General features: G+C 46.2%; 1 protein-coding gene across 4 annotated transcripts in view; it reads right to left on the bottom strand.

Moving 5' to 3' along the window:
- The window catches only part of UBE4B (ubiquitination factor E4B), a 56432-nt gene extending 34844 nt beyond the window's left edge, over positions 1 to 21588 (bottom strand). Inside the window, exons 1-7 of one of the 4 annotated variants that reach the window (XM_032231602.1) lie at positions 20544 to 21588; positions 9389 to 9566; positions 6817 to 6952; positions 5592 to 5679; positions 4220 to 4364; positions 3549 to 3777; positions 1226 to 1630 (exon numbers count right to left, since the gene is read on the bottom strand). In XM_032231602.1, the coding sequence (XP_032087493.1) occupies positions 1226 to 1630; positions 3549 to 3777; positions 4220 to 4364; positions 5592 to 5679; positions 6817 to 6952; positions 9389 to 9566; positions 20544 to 20567 (1205 nt within the window). In that variant the 5' untranslated portion in view covers positions 20568 to 21588. Of the gene's footprint in view, positions 1 to 1225; positions 1631 to 3548; positions 3778 to 4219; positions 4365 to 5591; positions 5680 to 6816; positions 6953 to 9379; positions 9567 to 20543 lie in introns of all 4 variants that reach the window. The other 3 variants (XM_032231601.1, XM_032231603.1, XM_032231604.1) reach the window with 3 other exon arrangements.
- Between the last annotated feature and the right edge of the window lie 765 nt (positions 21589 to 22353).

Raw genomic sequence — 22353 nt, 5'->3', positions numbered from 1 at the left:
GGTCTTTGAACTTGGCAACTTGAAGACTGGTGGACTTTCAACTCCCAGAATTCTCCAGCTGGGAGAATTCTGGGAGTTGAAGTCCACCAGTCTTCAAGTTGCCAAGTTCGGGGACCCCTGATTTAGAATCACTTGAGAGTCTCCAGGAATTCTCTCTCCCAATGCAGTTTAATGACTTCTCCTTTGGCCAAAGAACGGTCAACCTTGGAAGACTTGGAAGACTTGAGGGCTTCAATTCCCAGTGCTGAGGAATTCTGGGAGTTGAAGTCCACAGGTCTTCAAGTTGCCAAGCTGACACCCCAGTTCCGAAGTCTGTATGTTTCTCCTGCTCTGTCTCAAATATTGCACGTTGTTTGTCTAAGCCATAACCTCACTTGGACTTTAGTTTAGTTCGACGAGATGGGAAAGCAGGGCCATCCCGATCCGTCCTGAAGACCGTGACGGATAGTCAAGCAGCATATTATACTTTTATTAATTTTTCAACTCTTCTTTCCTGCTCATATTTGCCAGTCTGCAATGAATTGACTCCATGAAGCATCTCGAGATCTCTTGGGCTGAAAAGCAGAATAAAACTTCTCTAAGTGAGTAAAGTGGGGACGTGGCGGCTCAGTGGCTAAGATGCTGAGCTTGTCGATCAGAAAGGTCGGCAGTTCGAATCCCTAGCGTCGCGTAACGGAGTGAGCTCCCGTTACTTGTCCCAGTTCCTGCCAACCTAGCAGTTCGAAAGCACGTAAAAAAATGCAAGTAGAAAAACAGGGAACACCTTTGGTGGGAAGGGAGCAGCGTTCCGTGCACCTTCGGCGTTGAATCATGCCGGCCACGACCACGGAGACATCTTCGGACAGTGCTGGCTCTTCTGCTTTGAAACAGAGATGAGCACTGCCCCCTAGAGTCAGGATTGACTAGCACGTTTGTGCGATGGAACCTTCACCTTACCTAAGTTAGTAGAATATTCCCTCCCTTCTTCTGCATTGCCCTGGAAAACACCTTGAATCTTGCCAAAAAAAAAACCACCACCACCACGCGGGTTCAAAGTCAGGATTAGCGCAGCTCAAAACAAAACGCCATTAGGAAAGCAAAACCATAAAGCTTGTTTTAAAAGCAAACGGATTAGCCAAAGTCTAAAGGTGCTCTTCCAAAATCTAGCTGATCACTGCAACCCAGCAGGGCACACACACACACACACACACAAACCTTACACAAATTCACCCAGCTACAAATATACCTAGTGGGCATCCTGCCTGGGAAAGAGGTACGGCTGCTGCCCAACGTGGAAAACAGGGGCAGGGTGGTAGCTGCTACGGGCCTACCCCTGGACGAAGGGACCCGTGCAGCTGGAGGACTGGGGCTTATGCCCGGAGGAGTCGGAGAGGCCGAAAGGCTGGAGGTTCCTGCTGAGGGTGCGGGAGGAGGAGCTGCCAAAGTCCAGGGGTGTGTCACTGTGTACGGACGGTACCGTGGGGACGAGGGCTGGACACTGAGCGGCCCTGCTGGCAGGAGGTGGGGGCTGACAGACAGGGAAGACACGGGGAGGGGAGCCACGGGGCTGGGGGAAGAAGGGAGAAAGGAGCCAGACAAGGGGGGGTGACTTGCGATGTTGAAAATGGGAATGGGGCTGCTTCCGTAGAGACTGCAGTCAACGAAAGCGGGGAAGAGGAAGGGAAAAGAAGAGGAAGACAAGAATTGACAATGGGGAAGACCACAAAAACGGAAGACGACGATGCGGGAGAGAGAGAGAGAGAGAGAGAGAGAAAGAAAGCAGCTACTCGGTTGAAATTCTTTCACCAGGGAGGGGTGCCTCAAAAAAACCCAATGGGATCAAACGGCCCCAAATGTTTGGAACTGGCTCTGGAAGTGGGCCAGCTCCATTTTAAGGGCGGGCCACTCCGGTCCCCTGGCTTATCTGTTCTGGGGCCAATCCTCCACCAGGTGGCCAAATTGGCCTAGAAATAGCCTTTAAGACTTATATACCCCTTCGCGGTGCTTTAGCGCCCTCTCGAAGCGGTTCACAGAGTCAGCCTCCTGCCCCCAACAATCTGGGTCCTCCTTTAATTGACCTCGAAAGGGTGGAAGGCTGAGTCAACTTTGCACCTGGTGCGATTCAAACTGCTGGCAGTGGGCAGAGTTAGTCTGCAAAACTGCATTCTAACCACTGCACCACTGTCTGTGTATCTGTCTGTTTGTCTATCGATCATCTATCTACCCTTATCTATCATCTATCCATTTATTATCTATCCATATCTCTCCATCTATCTATCATCTATCCATATCTAACCATATCCATATTTATTTATCCATGCATCCATCCATCCACCTATCATCTATCCATATCCATCACCTATCCATATCCATATTTATGCATCCATCCCTCCATCACCTATCCATATCCATCCATCCACCACCTATCCATATTTATCCATCCATCCATCCATCCATCCATCCATCCATCCATTTATCTATATCTATCCATATCCATTTTATCTATCATCTATCCATATCCATCCATCCATTATCCATATTTATCCATCCATCCATTTATTCATCCATCCATTTATCCATCCATCCATTTATCCATCCATCACCTATCCATATCCATATTTATCCATCCATCCATTTATCTATCATCTATCCATATCCATCCATCACCTATCCATATCTATATTTATCCATCTATCCATCCATTTATCTATTATCTATCCATATCCATCCATCCATCACCTATCTGTATCTATCCATATCCATATTTATCCATCCATCCACCCATCTATTTATCTATCATCTATCCATATCCATCCATCACCTATCCATATCTATCCATATCCATCCATCCATCCATCCATTTATCTATCATCTATCCATTTCCATCCATCCATCTATCACCTGTCCGTATCTATCCATATCTATATTTATCCATCCATCCATCAATTTATCTGTCCGCCCATCCATCCATCAACTATCCATATCTATCCATATATCCAGAGGTGGGTTGCTCCCAGTTCGGCCTGGTTCTGCTCAACTGGTAGTGGAATTTAGGCCAGGGACATAGAACTGGCAGTGAGTCAGGCCTACCACACCCCCGAACCGGATCTCTCACCGCCACTGGGCCACCGCCATTTTGATTTTTCTGTGCATGCGTGAAGAACAGTTTACACTGAACAGCGCACAGCTGGGGCGCGTTGCGAACCAATAGTAAAACCAGCAGCAACCCACCCATGCATATCTATCCGTATCTATCCATGTATCTATCCATCTATCATCTAGCCATATGTATCCATCCATCTATATATCGCAATAGCCTTTAGACTTATATACCACTTCACAGTGCTTTTCAGCTCCAAGCAGTTGACAGAGTCAGCCTTTCCTCCCCAACAATCCAGTTGCTCGTTTTACCGACCTCGGAAGGACGTAAGGCTGAGTCAATCTTGAACAGGTCAGGATCGAACGTATTGCATCACCATAGCTCTTAGAATCCTTCACCTCCTGGTCTTTTTCTCCCAGGTGTCTCCCAAACTGATTTTTTTTTGGGGGGGGGGATGTTGCTGGCCTACCTTGATAAGGAGCTGGAGCCAAAGGAGCCCACGTTGCAAAACACGGGGCTGGTTCCCGGGTTGGAGCCGGTATTCAGGACTAAGTTTCTATCTGGCGAGCGGGCAGCAGCCGCAATGGGCTGCGACGTGGCGGTCAAGCTGGCAAAGGGGTTTTCTTCTCTCGAGTGGGTGGACATCATTAGGACTTCCATCAGCACTTGCCCAATCAAGTCTTTGAAGTCCGAGAACACTGGGGGAGTGAAAGAGGAGGGGATTACTTGAGAACCAGGGGTGGTATTCACTTACCTTCCCTACCGGTTCGCAAATATGAGCTGAGTGCGCCCCATCTGCGCATGCGCTTTGGCTAAAAGTGCCTCCTGCATTAAGAGTGGGATGTGTGTGTGTTTGCCCTCCCCAGGCTCCGGAGGCCCTCTTTTTCAGTCTTCCCGAACTCCCAGTAGGTCCATTTTTTGCCCTCCCAGAGCCTCCGTGTGCACCCTGCACTTACTTGCATCCAAAAATGGGTCGCATGGGGACTCCTGGGAAAGCAGGGGAGGGGTGGGTGGGGCCAGCCAGGAATGGGATTTGGGGGTCTTCGATCTGCACAGAATCTTAGCTAGAGGTTCACCCGAACCCCTGCGAACCCCCAGCAGCCCACCCGTGATCCAGAGGCAACACAGAGGGTTCCTTACCATCTTTAGGGTTTTGCTTGAACTGTTCCGAAAGGGAAGTCAGGAAGATGACATCTCTATCCCGGTCTTTCCAAGAGACCCGGAAAATCTTACAAACTAGCTGTAAGGCTTGTTCCTCCGAGATTTCCAATCCTGAGGGAAGCTCCTGCAAGGGGACACCAGAAAATACTCAGGGTTAATTTTGTAGCTTAAGTTTCAAGAACATTTAGGAGACATCTAGCAAAGCCATGAAAAGCTAGTATGAATAACAAAGGATAAATGCATTTTTAATCCCTTTTACAACCCATGTCTGAGCACAGGAACAGGGGTTGGGGGGTCTCTTAACTTGCATCGGTAAACTGCAAACTCAGAGTTAAAATTGTATTTGCAATGTCCAGCAGGGAGGTGTGTTGTGATGTGACATGGCTATTTGTAAAGTCTGGTGTTGTGGTGTTTGCATGTACACAGGCAGATAGCTAGTTTGGAACTGTTGTTGTTAGTTGCGAAGTCGTGTCCAACCCATCGCAACCCCCATGGAGAACATTCCTCCAGGCTTTCCTGTCCTCTACCATCCTCTGGAGGGCATTCAAGCTCACGCTGACTGCTTCACTGACTCCATCCAGCCACCTCCTTCTCTGTCATCCTCTTCTTCTTTTGCCCTCCATCATTCCCAGCATGAGGCTCTTCTCCAATGAGTCCTTCCTTCTCATTAGGTGGCCAAAGTCTTTGAGTTTCCTCTTCAGGATCTGGGCTTCTAAAGGGCAGTCAGGGCTGATCACCTCTAGGACTGACCGGTTGGATGGCCTTGCAGTCCAAGGGACTCAATGCAGGAGTCTTCTTCTCCAGCACCAGAGTTCAAAGGCCTCCGTTCTTTGGCGCTCAGCCTTCCTTATGGTCCAACCTTCACAGCCATCCATTGCAACCGGGAAAACCATCGCCTTGACTAGACACACTTTTGTTTTCAGGGTGCTGTCTCTCCTTTTTAGGATGCTGTCTAGATTTGCCATCGCTTTCCTCCCCAGGAGCAAACCTCTTTTCATTTCTTGGCGGCAGTCCCCATCTGCAGTGATTGTGGAACTGAGGAAAATAAAATCTGTCACTACCTCCATTTCTTCCCCATCTATTTGCCAGGAATTGAGAGGATCAAATGCCATGATCTTAGTTTTCCATGATGTTACCTAGTTGGGTAATGAAACGTCTGCAAGAAAACAAGCCAGCTCAGAGAACACCAAGGACCCCTCATGTCAAGCCTGAGCTATAAATATTCTCCTTTATTGAGAGCGCATTCATCATTCTGGCTATCCCGACATGCGAAGAAGCTCTTCCTGAATAGACAGGGCTTCTTCGTTTCCCCACACACACAGCCTCACAAGCTCAGTGTGACCCCCCTCACCTTATCCGAGAGGCTCCGTTTCTCCCTCCGGTCACTCTCATCCACTTCCATGTTTTCAATCCCCGAATCCACATCGACCTGGGACAAGCTGGAAAGGGAGCAGAGGAACCCCTTCAGACCTTCTGGAACCCATTTTTTTTCCCCCTTGAATTGTTCGCCGTCCTGAGTCCTCCCGGAGAAGGGCGGCATACAAATAATACAATACAATACAATACAACCTTCAGACCATTCCCTGCTCAGAAGGAGCAGTTGCTCAAAACAGAAGGTCTCAGCCCCAGGAGGGCTTGAAGGGAAAACAATTCCATGTGCACAAAAACACCACAGTTGTGCCATTTGACTATAAACTGATGGATAACCAACTGCCCGGACACCGCTTGCTTCGGAACAAGCCAACCAACATGACTCATGGAGGACAGCTCTCCAACACACTTCATTTCTCGCCCCCTTCCACAGCTTGCATTTTGTAGAGGTGTCTATGCAGGGCTGCCAAGCAGAATTCGGCCCACGTGTGGGGAGGATAACATTTTGATTCTGCCTTCCCCCCTAAGGTTCTGACCGAGGCTTCTCAAGAGCCGGAAGCAAACTCCTGGTCCCGACAAAAAACCCTTTTATTACTTGACTGTGAATTCTGCTCATTCACATCCAGCAAAGTCTTTCAAGGGAAGATTTACAGTCACAGACCTTATCTGGCTTGGAGAGCTGCCAGGCCGATATCTGCAGAACTTGGCAAGGAGTCTCGGAGAGTCACGAACCCATTAAGCGAACTAATTGCCTCCTGCAAACTCCACTCCCATTTCGCTCCTCTTTTATTCCCTTTGAGAGGGACCATTCACCGTCCACCTATGGCCTTACTCCCAAGTCAACCCTTGTTCTTTAGCTGTTCCCTTCATCTGACAGTTCTGTGCATGCGCACACTGGGAACAGGCTCCAGCTGTTCATCTGCCTCACTGCTGTCTGACTCTGAAGACAGCTGATAACTGTCAGACCGCCCTGGCCCCCTTTCTGCCTCCGACACAAAGCCCTCATCCGAGCCTTCCCCAGACTCCAGGACTGGCCCATCTTCCTCCCAAACCTCCTCAGTGTCCGAATCTGCTGCCAGCTCCGCCGGCCGCTGACGGGCCATAACAGAAACGCTGGTAAAATCCCAATATGCTAAGCATCTTGGGAGAATGTCCAGCCAAGGCTGCCCTGAGACAGGGACCAGATGAGTGCCCCACGCCCATACCTTTTCTCACAGGAGACGCTATCGATATCCATGCTCTGGGACCGGGAAAGGGACTGGGACTGCGTTTCGAGGCTGTTGGAGGGCGAGCTGCTGAGCGAACTCACACCTTCGCTGCTCTGACTGCGATGGGCAACACCTTCAGGAAAAAGGACAGAAGGAATTTAGTCAATTCCCCTCCCAGAATGCCCACGCCCACAGCTGGAAGCTGGGGTAAAGGACGTTTACACGATAATCCATTCCCTAAAAGTCTGTAGAGATTCTCAAGTCACCCAGCTCATGGTTGTCCCAAAGAGGCTTTTTTTTTTTTCTCAAGGGGCAACTGGACTTCCTTGTTTTTTCTTTTGAAAACGTTTCGCTTCCCATCCAAGAAGCTTCTTCAGCTCTGACTGGATGAGGGTGGGGAAGGGAAGGATTTATACTCCTTGCAGACAGCTGGTCATTTGCATCCTTTTAGAGGGTTGTTGAAGCACTTGGGAGGTTTACCTGTGTCTTCAGGGTCACCTGAATTGTGCTTTGAAGCACAGGTTTATCTGAAGCACCACAAGAAGACAGATAAATCTCCAAGTGGCCTCAACGACCCTCTAAAAAGGATGCGAATGACCAGCTGTCTGCAAGGAGTATCAATCCTTCCCTTCCCCACCCTCATCCAGTCAGAGCTGAAGAAGCTTCTTGGATGAGAAGCGAAACATCTTCAAAAGAAAAGAAAAAACAAGAAAGTCCAGTTGCCTCTTGAAAAAAAAGCACCTTTGGGACAATTTATTCCCTAAGAAACCACTTGTGTGGCCTTTATTACCCAGAATTCCCTAGCTGGCAAGGCCGTTGTTGAGAATTCTAGGAGTCCGTTCTTTGAAACTTCAAGGAAAAGGATTTATGTTCTCCACTATACCTCTCCCATTTTCCAGTTTTTACCCTTCCAGCCAATTCCCCTGAATTAACTTGATCCTGATGCAAATATTATACATTTAAGGTGCAAAGGAACCAGAAATCCAAGTTCAAATGGAATGCCAGCATTGTTTTTAATCCTATCTGTTCATCTCACATAAGGATTTCTGGGTCAACCAACTATCCCAATACAGCATCTCTCAATTGTATCACTCTACTATCCATCTTCCCCAGTCGGTTTGGTTATTTTGACAACATTGGGAATTGTAGGGCGGCCAAGGTGTAAAATGAAACTTAAACACTAATTGTCTTCTCTTGCCTCTGAGCTTCTTAGAATCCCAGTGACTGAAGAGGCATCAAAGCCTTTGCAAATAAAATAATAATAATGATTTAGTGTGCCATCAAAACTATTTTTAAACCCGGTGGGAACAACTTGGCTTTAACAGGCCACGCAGCACATTTAAGAGTGTTAATAAGATAAAAAGGAAAGAAACGAACCTTCTTTCGGATTCAGTGTCACATCCCAATTAATCAAGCACTTAAAATGTTTTAGCTCTGGAATGAACAGTATGCGTGTTATGTATGTGTGTGACATTCACACACCCCTCGGTAATTTGTCCCAAGAGCAATTCTTCCCACAACACTTTCTAAACATGCTTCTCTCCTCTCGGTAAACATGAACCTGACATTCCAAGCTGGGTCAAACCCATTTGAGGCCAAACCAAGGGAGAGGCTCTGCGCAGGGAGAAATCTTGATTTTTATATCATCTCTCCATGACAAGGTCAATCTGCTGAATGGCTGCTTAAGCAGACAGCAAGAGGGAGGGAATGAGAAGGCAGCTGCATGACGGTCTGGCTTGCTTGGCTAAGCAGCCAGTTCCTTCAACTTCAAGCCCAGCTGTTCTGCAGGCTGCAGCAATCTCTACGGGAGAGACTGTAGTGGTCAAAACCAGCCAACTTACCCCACTCTCCTATTCAGGCAGGTGCTGCCTGGCTTCCTGCATTGCTTCGAAGATGGCTTGTATGGTTTCAGGTTAGCTTTGAAACAAGCCATTTGATAGGCTGCAAAATTGTGGGCGATGGCGGAGCACAAGGCTCAAACACAGCAAGGGTTGGATTTCATTTCGTTAAACTTTCTTGCTCACTTCCACAAAATAACAAGAAAGGACGGCAGCTTCCCTAAAGGTAAAGGTTTCCTTCGCACCTATGTGCTAGTCGTTCCCGACTCTAGGGGGCGGTGCTCATCTCCGTTTCAAAGCCGAAGAGCCAGCGCTGTCCCAAGACGTCTCCGTGGTCATGTGGCCGGCATGACTCAACGCCGAAGGCGCACGGAACGCTGTTCCCTTCCCACCAAAGATTGTCCCTATTTTTCTACTTGCGTTTTTTCGTGCTTTTGAATTGCTAGATTGGCAGAAGCTGGGACAAGTAATGGGAGCTCACTCCGTTACACGGCGCTGGGGATTCAAACTTCCCACCTTTCTGATTGAAAAGCTCAGTGTCTAAGCCACTGAGCCACCGCTTCCTTACAGCTCTGTTAAACCCTAATTCACACGTCCCACGTTGGCCCTGCAGGAAAAGCCACCATTTCTCAACAACCAGAGCTGAGCCCACGAAAAAAAGGAAAGCCGGCATGGTTTTTTTCTCACCCCAAATCATCCTGAAAAATTGGCATTAAGCTTACCTGACGCACCGATTGGAGAGGTAGCGGGGGTCATACTGTGAACATTGAGCCCAAGGTTGTGGGGTGCCCCTAAAGGCGGCGCTGGGACCGGCTGCCCTGGGGGGTTCTCCCTCTGTGGAGACGTAAGTGGGGTGGTGGGCTGGGAAGAGGGTCCGCCAGCGAGCCGGGCAAGGCGCCTCCGACGGATCTGCATAAAAACCAGGACACCGTGAGTTACGAAGAGCCGTGGTGGCGCAGTGGTTAGAGTGCAGTGTTGCAGGCTATTTCTACTGACTACCGGTTGCCTGCAATATGGCAGATCAAATCTCACCAGGTCTCAAGGTTGACTCAGCCTTCCGTCCTTCTGAGGTGGGTCAAATTAGGACCCAGATTGCTGGGAGCAAAAGGCTGACTCTATAAACCGCTTAGAAAGGGATGTAAAAGCACTGTGAAGCAGTATATAAGTCTGCTATTGCTATCTTCCTTCCTTCCCTCCCAGTGGTTAGAATGCAGTATTGCAGCCTAACTCTGCCCACTGCAAGGAGTTCGATCCTGACCGTCTCAAGATTGACACAGCCTTCCACCCTTCCAAGGTCAGTAAAAGGAGGGCCCAGATTGTTGGAGGCAATAGGCTGACTCTAATAAGCTGTTTAGAGAAGGCTATGAAGCACTGTGAAGTAAGTCTTATTGCTATTGCTATTGGATTTCAGCCCTTCAGCGTTCCAGAAGGTCCTGGACAATATCTGCCTCGGCTTTCAAAAACAGACCTGAAGACCAGGGTAGAAGGTCAAAGAATGTTTAATAAGAATTCCAAACTTCAGGAAGCCAATCAACACCCTCAAAAAACAGCTTCGACCCACATCAAACCATACAGATGGGCTTTGTCACTGGCCAAGAGCCACGTTCATTTCCAAAAAAATTCTTCACCATCACCCCAGTCTCCCTTCCCAGAGAGAATCACAAACAACCTTTTCCCGGAAATGGATACAGCACACGAGGAAAACATGTGGCAGCGTTCATTCTGCGGCTCAGAGAAAGCGCTATTATTAGAAGCCAAGCCAGGTCTCCTCTTCAAGCCTTACACAACAAGCCCAAGACATCCTTCTCTCATCTTTTAAACCCGGAGAACGTTCCCCGAGAAAGGCTCCCTCCCACCCTTGTAAGGGGCAGCGAAAGGGAAGTAGCTTTTCACAAGCTCCGTCTTACAATTCCTCTTTGCCCATGTTACCTGGAACCCTAAAGTGGGTGAAAGGTTTTCAAATCTTTCGTAATGCAAGTTGTTGTTTCCATCCTGTAATGCATACATTTAAGAAGTTAAAGTCCACCTAATACTTTCTCTGTTTTCTTTTTTCCCCTAATTACTTGCATGGGGATTATACTATTTGGAATAGAATAGAATAGAGTAGCAGAGTTGGAAAGGACCTTGGAGGTCTTCTAGTCCAACCCCATGCTTCGGCCGGAGACCCTATACCATTTCAGACCAATGGCTATCCAACATCTTCTTAAAGACTTCCAGTGTTGGGGCATTCACAACTTCTGGAGGCAACTTTTGTTCCACTGATTAATTGTTCTCACTGTCAGGAAATTTCTCCTCAGTTCCAAGTTGCTTCTCTCTTTGATTAGTTTCCACCCATTGCTTCTTGTCCTGCCCTCAGGTGCCTTGGATAATAGCTTGAGTCCCTCTTCTTTGAGGCAACTCCTGAGATATTGGAAGACTGCTATCACGTCTCCCCTAGTCCTCCTTTTCATTCATCTAGACTTACCCAGTTCCTGCAACCGTTCTTCCTATGTTTTAGCCTCCAGTCCCCTAATCCTCTTTGTTGCTCTTCTCTGCACTCTTTCTAGAGTCTCCACATCTTTTCTATATGGTGGCAACCAAAACTGGATGCCGTATTCCAAGTGTGGCCTTACCAAGGCTTAATAAAGTGGTATCAACACTTCATGTGATCTTGTTTCTATCCCTCTGTTGACACAGCTTTTATGCTGTTTGTATTTTTGGTCCTGGATTGCACCAGTGAGGCTAAAACCAATTTCATTGTATACATGATATACAGTGACAACAAAAGGCTATACTATACTATCCAGGTGGAAGGAACCTGAACACAAGAGTTCACTCATTACAGGTAGTCCTTCACTTACAACCCTTTGTTTAGTGACTGCTCGAAGTTAACCACGGCATTGAAAAAAAGTGACTTGGGATCATTTTTCACTCTCACAACTATTGCAGCGTCCCCAACATCAAGTGATCAAAATTCAGGCGCTTGTCAACTGACAGATATTTATGACGGTCCCGGTGTCCCGGGGGTCACTTGATTCCTCTTTGGCGACCTTCCGACAAGCAGAGTCAGCGGGGGGGGGGGGGGAGCCAGCTCCCCTTAACAGCTGTGTTACTAATTTAACAACTGTAGTGATTTCCCTTGACAACTAAGGCTAGAAAGCTCGTAAAATGGAGCAAGACTCACTTTGCCACTGTCTCGCTTGGCGACATAAATTTTTGGGCTCAAATCAAGGACCACCGCTATGAAAACGGACCAAAAAATTTCAATCCGTAATATTACACTATAATACTCACTGCAGTTAGGATCGCTTTCGCGCAAAGCTGGAAACAAATCAATAGACCCGCAGAGGAAACAAACATTAGAAAGGTACTTGAATGTGCAGAGATGGACAAAATGACCATGGAATTAAAAGAAAGAGAAGAATCGGATTTCTATAAAATATGGAATAGAATTTGTAAGTGGCTAGAAAACAGAAGCCCAAACAGGAAATAGAAGTCTTTGTACTTTTTTCCCCCTGAACTAGTATTGAATTAAAAATTAACCATAGTTACTGATGACTATCAAACTTAAAGCCAAGGTGCTCAGGTCACTAAGAGCCAAGGTGGCGCAGTGGTTAAAAGCAGCACTGCAGGCTACTGCTAGATCAGCAGGTCAGCGGTTCAAATCTCACCGGCTCAGGGTTGACTCAGCCTTCCATCCTTCCGAGGTGGGTAAAATGAGGACCCAGATTGTTGGGGGCAATATGCTGACTCTCTGTAAACCGCTTAGAGAGGCCTGAAAGGCCTATGAAGCGGTATATAAGTCTACTGCTATTGCTATTGCTATTAAAATATAAATGGTGATATATCGTAAATATAATGGTGATATGAACAAGTAATATTAATACAAGTGTTAGTACAACTGTTATTGCACTGTTACAGAAGTTAAAATCGATAGGTAGGCAATGGAGAATGGAGAACTACAAAGGCTAAACATAAATGCTGATACAGAAGGCTGTATAACTATTTTACATTGTTATTTATGCTTGTCTTGTTTTTTCTTTTCGTATTTTTATTTTTCTGTTTCTAAAGGTAAACATGTTTAATAAAAATTTCATTATTTCTGGAATAATGATAGAACCCGCCGTGATGGTAGCAACATTTAACACGAAGTTATGGACTTGTATGTTTGTTTTACAGGAAGAAGACGACATAACTTTGAATGACTCAGAGAGAAAGAGGCTATAAACCCATTGCAGGAGGCACTAAGAAAAGTAGTACGCGATAAAAAGATTCGGCCACTGACCAAAATTTAGGTCAAGGTAGTTTGTTTTCATCAGAGAGTCATTGACAGAGCTCACAGAAATTAGGCTGAAATTATTATTTTCCTGCAAAGAATTGTCTGTCTTGACGTAAGCTGCACTTCAGGCTGGGTATTTCTTGGCCAGAAAAATGTTAAAAAGAAACGTTCTTATACTAGGCCAAATCACGGGCCTGGCTAATCCAATGATTCCTAATCTTTGTAAGGTCTGGATGTATGGCCTTCAAACTGCTCACTCCTATTGAGTAGGCTCAATACTGGCCATGCTGGGAAGTTTGGGAGTCTATACATCAGAAAGAAATGGAGGTAGTGACAAATTTTATTTTCCTGGGCTCCAAGATCATCGCAGATGGGGACTGCAGCCAAGAAATTAAGAGGTTTGCTCCTGGGGAGGAAAGCGATGGCAAATCTAGACAGCATCCTAAAAAGCAGAGATATCACCCTGTCAACACAAGTGTGCATAGTCAAGGCTATGATTTTCCCAGTTGCTGTGAAAGTTGGACCATAAGGAAGGCTGAGCACTAAAGAATGGAGGCCTTTGAACTCTGGTGCTGGAGAAGACTCCCGTGAGTCCCTTGGACTGCAAGGTGATCCAACCGGTCAGTCCTAGAGGAGGTCAACCCTGACTGCTCTTTAGAAGGCCAGATCCTGAAGAGGAAACTCAAAGACTTTGGCCACCTAATGAGAAGGAAGAAGGACACCCTGGAGAAGAGCCTCATGCTGGGAAAGATTGAGGACAAAAGAAGAAGGGGTCGGCAGAGAAGGAGGTGGCAGAATGGAATCACTGAAGCAGTCGGCGTGAGCTTGAATGGACTCCAGAGGATGGTAGAGGACAGGAAGGCCTGGAGGAATGTTCTCCATGGGGTCGTGATGGGTTGGACATGACTTCGCAACTAACAACAACATCTGAAAGTTACCCAGAACTCAAACTTTCTTCAGAATTTGGGTTGGTGTTTCTTCAGCTCAACTTGGAAGCCTCAGGCGTTTACATACGAAGTAAGAGTCAACCAAAAAGCCCAAGAAATAGTAACAAGGGGTATTGCTTCTACAGGAGTAAGACCATCATTCATCTAACTGTAGGAAGAGCCATCAAGGATTAAAATTCAGATCAGGGCTCCTTTCAAGAGATTGCCAAGGACCTCCCCACTGGCTTGAAGTAGAAGTTGAAATTTAAATTTTTAAAGCTGGGCACTACTAGGGAACATGCCCATCAGAAACTGTATGCTATTACCCCAAAACACCATCTACCCTAATTCTGAACCACTTCCACATAAAAGGTGTCAGGGTTCCAAATAGCATCCAAATTTAAAAGGTTTATTTGATCTTTATTCAATGATGTTCTGACCCAAGGTTCCTTAAAAAGCAAGAAGCGGAGTCTTGGTCCCAGCAAAACCCCTTTTATTTACCCGACTGTGAATTCCTTTCATTCACAGTCAGCAAGGCTTTAGCAAACAGTCTTTCAGAAGAATGTTTATCCACACGAACCTTATCTCTCTTGGCGAGTTGCCAAATAACTAGTTTCCAAACGCAGGGCATGGCAAAATTTGGCACAGAGTCTCTTATAGTCACAAACAGAACTTTCCGCTCTGGAAACGGCCAAAGTAATGAATTGTTTCCTGCAAAATCCCTCTCCGCATTCGCTCCTCTTTTGTTTCCTCTGGGAGGGGCCAATCACCTCCAAGGTGTGGCTTTATTCCTAAATCAACCCTGCTTTCTTAGTTGTTCTTGTCTTCTGGCAGCTCTACGCATGCACACACTGGGAACAGGCTCCAGCTGTTTCTCTGCCTATCTCCCTCTCTGCCTCTGATGCAGAGCCCTCGTCTGACCTTTCCCCAGCCCTCAGGACTGGCAAATGTTTCTCCCCAACCTCCTCACTGTCCAACTCTGCCACCAGTTCCACTGGCCGCTGGCAGGCCACAACAATGACTTCCGTTTTTCCATGCCACAAACTCCTCTTCTGGGATCATTGGAAGATTTAGAAACAATTGGTGTCACAATATAAAGATGGGCGGGAAGCGCTCAGGGCTCACCCACAGGAAGTAATGAGGTGAAACCTGTCCAATCATGGCGGGAAAAGGTGCTATTGTTCCACCTACAAGCAGAGGCATCATAACTGAAATGACACAGCTTATTCTTTTACCCAGTCAACTTAATTAGCTGCTCTTATTTATTATTTAAAACATGTCTTCTCTTTCTCACCTAAAAGGCTCCTAGGGTGATTGACCTTATCATAAAAACTAGACCGGTCACTCAAAATGACATTACATAGACAGCACGGGTGGATGGAAAAGAGGGGGGAAGGTATGACAGATGTTGTTGTATTTAACAAGAGAAGTTATGCACATTTGCCAACATGTAGCTGATTTGCACAGAGCAACAAGGCTCTCCCCCATGAAGTTTCAGGTAACCTGAAGGACTGCGAAAGCCGGACTGGTTTAATCCAGTTTCCCACTAGAAAAGAAAATATCGGAATACTGAATCTCCAAACCTCCAGGTCATGTCAAAAAATTCAAGTCCCGATAAAGGGGGAATATTGTAGCTCAGGGTTGACATGAGGGGGTCCTTGGTGCTCTCTGAGCTGGCTTGGTTTCTTGCAGATGTTTCATGACCCTAACTAGGTAACATTTGCACTCTAGTTGGGGTAATGAAACATCTGCAAGAAACAAGCCAGCTCAGAGGACCCCTCAAGATTCGAGTTCTCTACACCCAGGAAAGAATTGTAAATCAAACAATGTAATTAAACTAGGCTTTCTATCCAAGCTTCCCAATATACTCCGAACAAATGTGCCACGCCAAAAGAGGGACTGCAAGAGAAAGTGTTTCCCTCCCCTTCTCAAGGGCCTGGCATAACAATGCGCCCTTCTCATTCCATTCCTCCCCAGGCTCTTTGTTCCCTTGGCTTCCTGTTCGCCCCCAGGATGCTTTCTCCCACTGTTGAGATTTTGAGGCTGCAGTCAATTAGCCAGCAATAAACTAGCTTTCTCTCCGGTGGCTATCTAAGAGCGTCACAAAAGTGAGATGGACAGCGATAGAAATCAAAAAAGCAAACTGTGGTTTGCTTGCCGGCCCCATTCAAACATAAATAGGCTGCCCATAAAATGCACTATGGTTTAGCACAAAGCATAAGGCAAAGGTTGCCCTCGTACATACATTCCAGTCGTTCCCATCTCTAGGGGGCGGTGCTCAATCCGAAGAGACAGCACTGTCCAAAGACATCTCCATGGTCATGTGGCCGACATGACCAAATGCTGAAGGTGCATGGAACGCTGTTACCTTCCCACCAAAGGTGGTTCCCATTTTTTCTATTTGCATTTTTTACGTCCTTTCAAACTGCTACGTTGGCAGAAGCTGAGACAAATAACGGGAGCTCACTCCGTTATGCAGCGCTGGGGATTCGAACTGCCAACCTTTCTGATCTACAAGCTTAGTGTCTTAGCCACTGAACCACCATGTCTCCTCACAAAACATGCCAGACGAAAAAATAATACAAGCCACTTTATTTAAATAGGCCAACCTGAGATTCGGTTATAGGTCTTTTCACCTGAGTTAGAAACCCCCCCCCCAAATCTGCTATTCTAATTGCAATCAGGATGTTCCAGGGATCCCATCTTTTTCCTCTTCTATGTCTCCGGGGGAAGAGTTGTCTTGCCTGCCTACCCACCCACCCTCCTACAGCAGAGAGCAAGAATTTGGCAATGGGCCTCATGTGCAGCTGATAGGTTCTTATTGCAACAGCAAATGCTTGGTAAATTATTACCTTCATCCAGCAGCCACCATGTCATCTTGATGGTTTTGGAAGCTGTGGAAATGACTTTGCATAAAGATGCCTGTTGTTGCAACCTGATCTCCCCCAATAGAAAGAAAATACAACCCAGCATATTGGGGGGCGGGGGGGGGAGGGGGGGCAGAAAGAAAACTAAAAGTGATCTTTTGAAACTGACCACAATGGTCAGGTTCTCTGCAATAGGAGCACCAATCATTTCCAGATTGAACGCACAGCACAGATCCCTTCCTGTTTACTTACTTCCTCTCCCCCTATGATATTCCTGTCTCTTTCACCCGAGGGAGGTTCCCTCAAGTCCCCATGATGTAATCGTGTGGTAGTTCCTGGTGGTTGGGCAGAAATTCCACCACTCAGATATTGTAAATATGCCCCGGTGTGGCATCTGTAATTCCATGGCCAATCTTGTATTTGGAAACAAAGAATTCTTAAGCACCTTCTGCATAAGGGCACAGAGTCTCCCAAACAGAAATAATCCTTGCTTCAAGGGTACCTAACCTACTTTTTGGAGGATCTTCCCAAGGAATCTCTGTAAAATATTTCCTCCTGCAAAACCAAGACAGTAACAAACAACCTTGAGAGTGCTTGGAATAGATCCCCACTGCATCCCCAGCCAGAAGGCCAACTGATAAAATGTAAAAACAAATTCAAATCTCTTGTTTATAGCAACTTGACCTCCAGTAAATGATGACATGTTGGTAATTGTGTCTAAACAATTGTGGATGGTTTTTAGCTGGTTTCAGTAGCCTTTTTTAAACTAATGGTCAAGAAGGTTTGACATGGAAACTAATCAAGAAGCGAAGCAACCTGGAATTAAGGAGACACTTCCTAACAGAGAGGACAATTAGCCAGTGGAAGATCTTGTCTTCAGAAGTTGTGGGTGCTCCATCACTGGAGGCTTTTAAGAAAAGACTGGACAACCACCTGTCTAAAATGGTACAGGGTCTCCTGCCTGAGCAGGTGGTTGGACTAGAAGGCCTCCAAGGTCCCTACCAGCTCTATTCTGATTGCTTTCTGATTGATTGGCTCCTGTCCTGCATGAGTAGGTCCACCCATCGACTTCTCACTGCTTAGTTTACAGGGTAGTTGGGTGGGAATCACTTAGCCATAACACACTTGCTTCCCATTAATCACTGCATTCCTAGCCTAAGTGTGATACTATTTTCAAAACAGGACACTCAATATTCCTAAATTGCTCCTGGATTTTTGCTTCTGTAGCTGAGCATAGATCTTTTCCTTGTTAATTAGGATAAACCATCAGCAAATACACAATATGTAGGTAAACTTGCTGTAAATTGTTCCATTTAACCACACACACAGAGTTAAGCGCTCACGAAATACAGCTTGATTAGTAATTTGGATACCAGGGTTTATAGGAATATGCCACAAACACTATTTTTTTCCCAGCTATCCAGTCCCATACCTTTTCATAATTTCCCTGTCCACAGTTTCCCCAAAAGGTTGGGCATACCAGGATTAGTACAGTTGGTCCTAGACATATGACTACAATTGAGCCCAAAACTTCTGTGGCTATGTGAGACATTTGTTAAGTGAGCTTTGCCCCATTTTAAGGCCTCTCTTTGTACTTGTTAAAATAGAAACATGGTTGCTAAGTGAATTTGGCTTCCCCATTGACTTTGCTCAGAAGGCTGCAAAAGGTGACAAGCTGGGACACTGCCACCGTCATAAATATGAGTCAATTTCCAATTCTGATCACATGGCCATGGGGATGCTGTAATGGTTATAAGTGTGAAAAATGTTCATAAGTCACTTTTTTTAGTGGTGATGTAACTAAACAAACTGCTGTAAGTGGACAACTACCTGTATTTAAACTGGATTGCCTTCAAACCATAGTTTGAACTGGGCTTAGACACCATAGATCTTGGAAGCCATTATAGTTCATTGTTATAGGCCAATCTTGCCATCAAAGGTAAGGGTTGCAGCCTTTGATCTGGTCTAGTGAAGCATGTTTTCTATGTATCAAGATTTTTCACCCTTTGAAAAAAAATATCTTTGATCACAATTCCTAAGTCACCTTTCTTTATCCAGATGCCTTTTGGCTGGGAATTAGGAATCAAGTTAAAGAAGGCTTTCCTAAACCACAGAATTTACTCACACGTCTTTACACTTGTTATTCCTCTGTTTGATTCTGATTTTATCAAATATTTCAGTACTGTGCTTTTTATTTCTGAAAGTGTGAATTCTAGTTTTAAATTGTTTTACATATTTACCCAGCACTGTTTAAGACTCATTAAGATGAAAGCTACATATGATAGTTTATTCATATGAGGAAAGTCTCCCTACTTAGAACAGGTAAGGTAGAATTTTGGTATGCTCTTCACCTTATCTTATGTTAGGCTACTACATCAACCAGAAATACAAATGTATTAAAAATGTGCAACAGATGATCAACTAGACTTAAATATTTTATAGGTAAGATTTTCAACATCTGTTTTAATTGGCAACATACACAGTTCCATTATAGAACAGGGGAAGAAAAGATTAGGACTAGAATGAAGAGAAATGAAGAAAACATGATGTCTACAACATACTGCCTTCCCTGCATAGGTGCAATCATTTTAAAATATTTTTTTCTGCTGAACACAACATACTAAGCCTGAGTAAAATATAGGACATCCTTTAAGACAGGAAATACTCTCAAGAACACCTCACCATCTTAATAACCAACAACCTCCTAGTCATATAATAAATAACATGTCACATGGAAGTATTTAAGTTCTTCTTAATTTAATATCTTCACATATGCAGACCTGTTAATGGAACTATGGAACTACACATCCTGCTACCTTCCTGGCTGTCAGCTCAGACCGGGACTCTCAAAAGTTACAAAGATTTACAACAGGCCATAAACCCGGGAGGATGGGGGAATTCAAGAGCCTTCTACGCTCCCTGACATTTTTGTCCTATCCCAAAAAATCCACCTTTAAAATAGCAATGGAAAACCCTGAAAATACCTGCCTTAAAAAAAAAAACCTGGTTACTGTCAAACCTGGTTTTTGAACAGAAATACATTCTAAAATCTTAATTATGAGTGAGCAGATACAAAAAAAGAAGGAATTAGGACCCAAATTTTACCCCCCAAAAAACTTTAACCTTAAACTGTCTACTGTGGACCTCACTCCATTTCTAAGAGGTCCGTTAGGGTGGTGTGTATAAGCACACCAGCATGCTTACCATCCCTGTCCTACTGCCCCCATTTATTTGTACTCATTTTTTACGAATATACTTATACCTATTTACACTGATATGTCCCTATGTTATGGTCATACTTATACTTGTTTTCTCATACATGCTTGACAAACTAAATAAAACAAAAAAATAAAACAAACAATCCCACCAACTTCATCCCAATGTACCCAACCCTCACTTCTCCTACCCAACTCTTGTGCCTAAAAGGACTGTATGCAAACCACCTTCAGTACAACCAGTACAATAATTCCCTGTCAAACTATTCAGTAAGGCTGCATTACAATTACTGTTAGTCTTCTCATCGTTCCTCTCCTCCATCCCCTCCCACTTATAACTGCTGGACTGTGATTTTGTTGTTTGTATCCTTACTATTGATATTGTTTCCTGATTGTTTATTTGTACCCTAATGACCATTATTAACTTTTGTACCTTATGATTCTTGACAAATGTATCTTGTATTTTTATGCACACTGAGAGCATCTGCACCAGAGACAAACTCCTTGAGTCTCCAATCACACTTGGCCAATAAAGAATTCTATTCTATTCTACCAGACCCACAAACACACATTCCTAGTTATCATCTGCCCTCAAACACGCACACACACACAAAACTTACCTCATCGGCACTCAACTCCTCCATAGTTTTCCTCTTAATGGTGGAAGGCGTTTGGGGGAGAGGAGGAGGGCTCCGGTGCTTCCCTTGAGGGAGGTGCTTGGATGGAGCAGGAGGAAGAGGAAGAAATGGCTTTCGGAGGTTAACCCTTGTCCTGGTGGCTGCCTCTTTCCCTAAGGAGCTCTCAGAAGTGCATAGTCAGAGGTTTAAGAAGCAACCCCGTCCGTCCACGTCCCCCCACCTACTACCAACTCCGAATTGATAGATCTGCCTTTAGGTCCTTCCTCTCCGAGCTTCGTATCGCCTCAACTGCATCCACCGCCCTCCCTCCAAACCGGATTGCTCCTCCCCTTCACCTCCTCTTCCTCCAGACCCAGCTGGCGTATCTAAACTGCTCCCCCACTCTAATCCAGGGGTTGGGAGCGTCCTATGGCCGCCACCCTCAGAAGGCTCCCCTCCTTCGCTTTTGCACCCAGCGCTCCTTCCTCCCTAGCTGCATCTGATGCCCTTACCTGTCCTATTGCCCTAACCTGTCCTGAGGGACCCCACCCCCACCTGTAGAAACACCACACGCGCACCCGACTACCTCACTCCTCTTCGGGGGTCCCAAGGGAGCCACTGGGCCTCGGGCCTCCCCCCCGCTGCTGCTTCTCCCCCGAGCCTTGTGGATGCGCCAGCGGCCCCGGGGGTCCCATAGGGAGCCCCTTCCCCTCGCTTTTTCTCCTCAACCACTAGGCCCGCTGCGAAGGGCAGGCTGGGCGGACCCCCCCTCACTCGTCTCTCTCTCTCTCTCTCCTCCCTTGGCCCTGACGAAACCCCCCCCCCAAAACTCTCCTGGCCCGAATGAGGCGGTCGGGGAGGCAACGCTCAGCGGCTGAAGCCCCCGCGCCTCCCAACTCCCGCCCACGCGTGACCGCCGGAGCCCCACTTTCCCCTCAGCCGCTGCTGCTGCCGCCTCCCCTCACGGAGATTATTCATCAAAACAAGAAGGCGGCGGCGGCGGCGGCCATCTTGGCGTCGGATCACGTGACCTGCGCTCCGCTCGCGCCGTGCGTGCGTTGCGTTGGAGCGCGCGCGAGAGCCCAGGACGCATGCGCGGCCGTCGAAAGTCCCCGATGAGGTGGAAAAGAAACTCCCACCCCCAAACATCTTTCACTCGTGAATGATGGGTTGCTGTCACCAATAGCAGTAAGGAAGAGGCCTTCCAAGTCGACTATAAACTATCATCAGTTCGGGAGCTAGCCAATGGGAAGAGAGAAAGAGAGGAAGGGAAAAACAAAGAGGCCGCTCCTCTCCGTAATCTCAAACCAAGCTGAATTCTACTGTAACGCGAGGCAGTAGGCGGGGCTTGTTGGGGCCTGCGCCATAGCAACAGGTGGAGGGCCGAGGGGGAGGATGAAAAAAGGGGGTGGAGCCAAAATGGCGCCAAAATCAAAACCTGTTCAAATTAAATGGAGTTTGCGAGGCAGAGTTAAATGAAACGAATATAAAATAGCAATAAAAGCATTAAAAAAACAGCCAATTTCTTCTTGTGTCGTGTCACGTAATCATTGATTTGCCATCATGGTGAAGGGCACATTTCAAGAATAACTTGACTCCCTGTTATTTGGGTCAACCTCTAAGATGTTGGAAGACTGCTATCATCTCTCTCGTAGTCCTTCTTTTCATTAAACTAGACATACTCAGTTCCTGCAACCGTTCTTCATATACGTTTTAGTCTCCAATCCCCTATCCAGCCTCCGATCCCCCATCTTAATGTATGGTGTGAAGGTGAAGGAAAATATATTAAGTTACTCTCTTATAAAATGTTAAA

This window comes from Thamnophis elegans, chromosome 15 (genome assembly GCF_009769535.1).
Source record: "Thamnophis elegans isolate rThaEle1 chromosome 15, rThaEle1.pri, whole genome shotgun sequence".
Lineage (NCBI taxonomy): Eukaryota > Metazoa > Chordata > Lepidosauria > Squamata > Colubridae > Thamnophis > Thamnophis elegans.
This window is presented reverse-complemented; position numbering and strand designations above follow the sequence as displayed.